Below are 7,500 nucleotides of genomic sequence, written 5' to 3'. Positions count from 1 at the left end.
CTGTTCCACCCGTTCATCTACCATTCCATTTTATTTTATTTTATTATAGCTCGTTTTTCTGACTTCATCAACCTCGATCCCGTTACTTCTTGTTAATCTGGCCTCATAATTGATCCTATTATTATTTCTTAGGGAATGCTTCTCAGCCTTTGTATATTATTAGTCATTGTTTCCAGTGCTAATTCTAACAGATTTATGTCCTTCCTGTAATATGTGAGCCAGCACTGTACTGCATAATCGAGACTAGTCTGAATAGTGTCAAATATACGTTCCCAGCCATTATTCAAGACCCGGCAACTAACGCAATTATCATTCAGCACCCATAACCAATAGATTATGGCAATGTATTTTTTTTATTAAACATTGTGAGGATTAACAAATCAGCACAGCGGGAGTTATTGTGATTTCAGGGGGAGATATACATGACAGTCAGTCTTCCACCGAATATATCTATTATCTCTCAACGAGTAGTAGTTCAGGGCAGTTAGTTATCTAAACTATCTCGTAGGGAATTACTGAAACGGAAAATTTCTTACCCTTCTGTACAGTGCTTACAATTTTCTCTACAATGTATACACAATCAACGACACATAATCAGCAAAACAAACTGTACGCCGCCCTCCATAACCACGATAATGAGAAAGAAACAATTCTGTCCCGCCCCCATCAACCCGCCAGCAGCCGCTCACGTCCACCAGTTCTTATCTGCCCGCTTCTGCGCCCCCTGGCTGGGTGGGGCGGCATTAGGTTGCTAAGCAAAGAAGGCACGAACACTATTTTGTGAATATACTTATAAAATGATGTTGCATCCGTGTGAAAATACTAAGAAGTTGATTTAAAGTATTACATGTGGTCTTCATTCAAAAGAAATATCTAACTCTAGAATGACCTAACTAGTGTCTCTCTTTGCTTGCTAATGCAGCCACACACAAATGTACGATGGATAGCTGTCACTCAGCTTCCGTCTTGCTTGAAGAGGAGCAAGGAAGAAAACAAACAAAAAAATATCACTTGCAAGGAAAGTACAAAGCCTGCGCCTCAATATGTATATATATATATATATATATATATATATATATATATATATATATATATATATATATATATATATATATATATATATATATATATATATATATATATATATATGTTACAGTCAGAACCCGAAATCAGCCAGAACTAGTTTCAACTAGTCAGAACTAGAAGTATAATTTATTGTTTGTAAAAACTAGTATTACCTAGGCAAAACTAGTTTCTTAACATAAAGGCTCGGTAAAACACGAAATGTATTTTACACCTAGTTTTACCTACACACTTCAGTCAAAACTAGTTTAAATAATTGTTAAGTTTGGGAAAACTAGGTTAGACTAAAAGTGAAACTGGCAGTTCGGCCTTATAGTGGAGGGTTGGGCGTTAATGATTGGTCACAATATTATCATAGTTTTTAGGGTGGGGGAAGGGGGGAGGATTCATTCTCATTTACCTGGTTCACTGACTTACTTCACCTGTCAGTTGTTCGTGAGCCACCATTACCACAAGATGGCAACTTGGAGCTCATCTGGCCATCCTGAACACCCTCCTGACCACCTTCCTAACCAGGCAGCTGACACTGAATGGGAGACTATGTTTTTACAGACCATACTGAAGTGGGACGAGCAACAAGAATCACACTACAACATACTTACTGCAGTACTTTAGATTTGCTAGGATCAAATTGCTTTTGCAACATATCTGTCTATTTGTTCATCTGAAGTCTCTCTGGCGGAAGACTACATCCAAATTCTATATAATTTATCTACCTGTCTGTGTCGTCCACAAATTTACAAACATCATTACTGACTTCCAGTATCTACATCACTAACGTATATGTAAAAATAACATTGGTCCTAACGCTGATCCCTGCCACACCACATATATATCCATCATCATTATCATCATCATCGGCAGCAGCAGTAGTAACAGTAGGTAGCAGGTACAGCAGTAACACTAGTAATAGTAACAAAAGAAGCAACAGGAGGAATAGCAATAATAGTGTTATTAGGCATTAGCAGTAGTAGTAGGAGTTGTAGTAGTTGTTGTATTAGCAGTATTAGTAGTAGTGGTAATGGTGGTGGTGGTAGTAGTAGTAGTAGTAGTAGTAGTAGTAGTAGTAGCAGCAGTAGTACTGGTAATGGTGGTGGTGGTGGTAGTTATAGTAATAGCTACAAACGTTTAAGGATCTTGAGGAAACAACTAATCTTAGCACTTTTGAGTAGAATAAGTAAGCTTATTTGAAATCTGAGCCAGCAAATTACCTATTTATTTATTTGTCTTCACTTCCTTACATGCATTGCTGTAAAACCCTATTTTTAATGTGGATTCACTTCCCGACATAGAAAGAAATCTTTATTTTTGTGTGTCTGACACACATAAGATGCAAATAGAATGCCCTGACAGTCACAAACACTATCAGTCACCTTGAGTCGCTCTGCTAGTGTGGCAACACCAAATCTTATCATGAAAAGGCGACGTCATTCATCCTGTCTTACACCATGGTTTACTAAATTTAATATTTTTATTTAATATTTTTAATGTGGATTCACTTCCCGACATAGAAAGAAATCTTTATTTTTGTGTGTCTGACACACATAAGATGCAAATAGAATGCCTGACAGTCTCAAACACTATCAGTCACCTTGAGTCGCTCTGCTAGTGTGGCAACACCTTCAAATCTTATCATGAGAAGGCGATGTCATTCATCCTGTCTTACACCATGGTTTACTAAATTTAATATTTCCCACCACAGTACACAGACATTGTATGGCACAATAATTACTTGGAAACTTTAACACTGTGTAGAAAATACATACATAAAACAAATGTTCACGCGATATTTACCAGACATGTTTGCTTCAGGAAAGTGTTCTGTGCTGAGCTGGAGAGAAGAAAGTCAGCTTCTGGTGGCGGCAGGAGTGCGGAAGTCTTGTTGTTCTCGCAGCACACAACTTAAGATGAGAGAATGGAAGAGTGTATTAAAGGGAATGTGAAGGCAAATTAGTCAAGGGAGAAAAACCAGTGTTCTTGACGACAGCAGCGGCGGGTGTGGCGAGGTTCGCATCATCTGCTGGCAGGGTACCGGCGCGGCAGGAAGACAGTGACGTGGCGTACGTGCACTAGTTGCCAGGCGCCATATTATACTACTTCGTATAATTGAAATTATTGTATCTCTAATGACATATATGTAATACTGCAAGTGTTGCTAATGATACTCTTTATGTATGCATGTACTGTACGATGTGTGTGTGTGTGTGTGTGTGTGTGTGTGTGTGTGTGTGTGTGTGTGTGTGTGTGTGTGTGTGCAATAAATATTTATCTATCTATCTGTATATATATTTATCTATCTATCTATCTATCCTATTTATCTATCTATCTGTCTATCTATCTATCTATCTATCTATCTATCTATCTATCTATCTATCTATCTATCTATATATATATATATATATATATATATAGAGAGAGAGAGAGAGAGAGAGAGAGAGAGAGAGAGAGAGAGAGAGAGAGAGAGAGAGACACACACACACACACACACACACACACACATTTGTCCTCATGACCTTAACATTGGGTGTAATCTTATCTCTTACAGGAAAAATACACTTGAGTGGAGTGTCGGCTAAGACGGAAACAGCTAGATATAATTTCAGTTATTTACGGCCTTTATTCACCAATCAATGAACACCACAGATATAGAGTAAATGTATCAATTCATTAGGGCAAATGAAATATATAGGGATGGGCAAGTATGACGCTACAGGCTGCCTTCAGCATGAAATGAGGAGGCAGCAGTAATCTTGTCTTTTAGGGCCGTGCAGTCGATCGCTGGTCAATGATTTGAAAACATAAGTTGCTACATCGTGCATGTTTATGAAAAAAGAATATGATCAGTGTCGGTTATATATATTTCTAAGATCATGGTCCTGGCCAAGCATGGTATCACCACTTAACGTGCTGGCTGTATGCAGCGTTGCCGTACACCTTTACAAGAGTTCTGTTGTGTAAGCAATAATCTTTGAACAAACGTATGGAAAGAATATCATTGTGTGTGTGTGTGTGTGTGTGTGTGTGTGTGTGTGTGTGTGTGTGTGTGTGTGTGTGTGTGTGTTTTTTTTATGTAGGGAAGAAGGCCAGCCAAGGGCAAAAAAAAAAAAGAAAAGAAAAGAGAGAAAAAAAAGGCCCACTTGAGTCCTGGCTCTCTACAAAGAGGAAAAGCGTCAGCCAAAATTTGGGAGCAAATGCCTCGATACCTCCCTCTTAAAAGAAGACAAGTCGTAGGAAGTCGGAAATACAGATGCAGGGAGGGAGTTCCAGAGTTTACCAGTGAAAGGTATGAATGATTGAGAGTACTGGTTAACTCTTGCGTTAAAGAGTTGGACAGAATAGGGATGAGAGGAAGAAGAAAGCCTTGTGCAGCGTGGCCGCAGGAGGAGGGGAGGCATGCAGTTAGCAAGATCAGTAGAACAGTTAGCATGAAAATAGCGATAAAAGATAGAAAGAGATGCAACATTTCGGCGGTGAGAAAGAGGCTGAAGACAGTCAGAGGAGGGGAGTTGATGAGACGAAAAGCTTTTGATTCCACCCTATCTAGTAAAACTGTGTGACTGGAACCCCCAAACATGCGAAGAGTACTCCATACAGGGACGGATAAGGCCCTTATACAGAGTTAGCAGTTGGAGGGCGAGAAAAACTGGCGGAGACGCCTCAGAACGCCTAACTTCATAGAAGCTGTTTTAGCAAGAGATGAGATGTGAAGTTTCCAGTTAAGATTATGAGTAAAAGGACAGACCGAGGATATTCATTGTGGAAGAGGAGACAGTTGAGTGTCATTGAAGAAGAGGGGATAGTTGTCTGGAAGGTTATGTTGAGTTGATAGATGGAGGAATTGAGTTTTGAGGCATTGAAAACTACTAGATTTTCTCTGCCCCAATCGGAAATCTTAGAAAGATCGAAAGTCAGGCGTTCTGTGGCGTCCCTGCGTGATCTGTTGACTTCCTGAAGGGTTGGTCGTCTCTGAAAGGACGTGGAAAGGTATAGGGTGGTATCATCAGCGTAAGAGTGGATAGGGCAAGAAGTTTGGTTAAGAAGGTCATTAATGAATAATAGAAAAAGAGTGGGTGACAGGACAGAACCCTGAGGAACACCACTATTAATAGATTTAGGAGAACAGTGGCCGTCTACCACAGCAGCAATAGAACGATCGGAAAGGAAACTTGAGATGAAGTTGCAGAGAAGGATATATATATATATATATATATATATATATATATATATATATATATATATATATATATATATATATATATATATATATATATATATATATATATATATATATATATATATATATATATATATATATATATATATATATATATATATATATATATCTTCTTCTTACTCAACCTTCTGTCCTCTTCTTCCTCCTCTTTTTTTCTCCTCCTTGCTCGTTCCAGTCGTCGTTGTCGTTCTCCATTCCTGCCACGTTTCAGGTAAGCCTCAGGTGCGTCAAGGGAGCTTATGGACGTGTGAGAAGCTTGTTTCTGGAATTCTATTGATTGTCTTGTAGTCTCTCTCTCTCTCTCTCTCTCTCTCTCTCTCTCTCTCTCTCTCTCTCTCTCTCTCTCTCTCTCTCTCTCTCTCTCTCTCTCTCTCATCTACTCATCCATCTACCTACCTCAACGGAATGGAGGATACAAAAAATAGCGCGAGGTAACAGAGAAGATAAAAGATTGATACGTAGGAGTAGCCAAAGAACAGACAGGGAAGGAGGGAGAGAGAGAGGGAGGGAGGAGGAAGGAAGGCAGGAAGGGAGGTGGAAGGGAAGGGAGGGCAGAGGAGGTGAGGTGAGCTGCTCGTTGCCGGCGACCTGTTGAGCATGTCAGTGTGAGTCTGTGTGCGACCCGGCCACGGAGAACACCACTGTCCCTGTGAAGATGGTGATGGTGATGGTGAGTACTGGTAAAAGTTTGTGTGTGTGTGTGTGTGTGTGTGTGTGGTGGGGAAGGGCAGGTGATGCTTTCATAGTGTTTCCAGAATTCATCTTACAGAGAAAAGCAAACGAAAATAAATGCAATGCAGAAGGCTAATTGACTCACAGAAAGCTTGGATATTTAAAAGATTTACTCTGTCATTCATAAATTGTTATTGTTCACCCTCCGTCTTGACACCGTCTAATGTTTGTGCACTTAACTCTTTCTCCTATAAGCTTTTTCCTCTCATCTCTAATCTCGTTGTAAATCCATTTTTCTATCTCCTTTTTAAAATCTGATTGTGTTTAGTTTGTAATCACGCAAATTCAAACAATGATAGACAGGACACACACTCTGTACCTCCCACCCATCAGTAGCCTTCAGTGGGGCGGTCTTCAGGGACAGGGTGTGTGGACGCAGCGGGTGGCGATCTGGAGACACTCTAAGAAAAATGTAAATTGGTGGGCCAGGTTACGAGTAAGTTAAGTTAGCTTAGGGACGTGCAGGTGGATTGACACATTCATCATATTTATCAACCACTTGTGAATAGTTTATCAAAATTATAGTGTTATACATCAGCATCATCATCATCTTCACCACCACCACGACCACCATCACAAAAATCATCACTGTCACTATGCTCTCCCAAAAACAAGTTCCATGTTTACCTGTACCTCGGTTATCCTCCATTCTCAGAACTTTATCTCGCGTCTGTCTGTCTGGAATGCATAATAAATACATGCCGGTGGTTTGCATCCTATTTCAGCACATCTCTGTCACCTCCTTTCTCTATTTTCTTTCTGCTTTCTCCGTGTCCCTACAGTCAGGCGTTGATGCCGTGTGCATGTCCTGTTTTTTTCGCCTTTTCTTTTCCTCTGTAACTTCCATCCTTTGCAGTTCTAACGCAATTTCATTCCTCCATTTCTCTGTCTGTCTCTTCTCTCGATCTTCCCTCAAGTTCTTTTTTTTTTCTTTCTTTCTAAGGCTTTTTTTAATCCTTCTGATTTTCTTCCTCTCTCTCTTACGTCAACAAACCAGTGTGTCCACCCTCTCCTTATCACCTCACCTACTCACTTCAGTACTTCGCAGCTCTTCAGATATGCAGGGATGATAAACTGGAAAGTCGAAACTGAGAATCTTAAATAAGAATATAAGAAAATAATGGAAGCTGCAAGAAGCCATCAAGCTCACACGTATACTAATCATAACGACCTGTTTCAACTTATATCATCATTCATGAATTACTCTAATTTCTTTTAAAGTTTCGTAATAATTCAGCACTCCAATGAGTTGCAAGACTGAGCTATTCGAAAATTCTATTTTACTGGATATAGAAACGATGGGTTTTGCTGGAGCACCCATCAATTAAGCCGTTTTTTCAATAGTGCTAGGGTTAAAGTAGTGACTCGTAACACATATCAGAGTAGACGGATAGATAGATAGATACTTTATTGACCACAAACCTGATGGAATACATAAGATACATAAATAA

General features: G+C 39.5%; 2 protein-coding genes across 2 annotated transcripts in view; one reads left to right on the top strand and one right to left on the bottom strand.

The window, feature by feature from the left end:
* The window catches only part of LOC123519943, a 13,813-nt gene extending 10,708 nt beyond the window's left edge, over positions 1-3,105 (bottom strand). Inside the window, exon 1 of the mRNA XM_045281669.1 lies at positions 2,878-3,105. Within this exon, the coding sequence (XP_045137604.1) occupies positions 2,878-2,884 (7 nt within the window). The 5' untranslated portion in view covers positions 2,885-3,105. The remainder of the gene's footprint in view (positions 1-2,877) is intronic.
* Positions 3,106-5,859: 2,754 nt separating this feature from the next.
* The window catches only part of LOC123519942 (vitamin K-dependent gamma-carboxylase-like), a 12,994-nt gene continuing 11,353 nt past the window's right edge, over positions 5,860-7,500 (top strand). Inside the window, 1 exon segment of the mRNA XM_045281668.1 lies at positions 5,860-5,987. Within this exon segment, the coding sequence (XP_045137603.1) occupies positions 5,973-5,987 (15 nt within the window). The 5' untranslated portion in view covers positions 5,860-5,972.

The sequence above is a fragment of the Portunus trituberculatus genome, chromosome 46, assembly GCF_017591435.1.
Source record: "Portunus trituberculatus isolate SZX2019 chromosome 46, ASM1759143v1, whole genome shotgun sequence".
NCBI lineage: Eukaryota > Metazoa > Arthropoda > Malacostraca > Decapoda > Portunidae > Portunus > Portunus trituberculatus.
The sequence above is the reverse complement of the archived record's forward strand: the minus strand, read 5'-3'. Positions and strand labels throughout refer to the sequence as shown.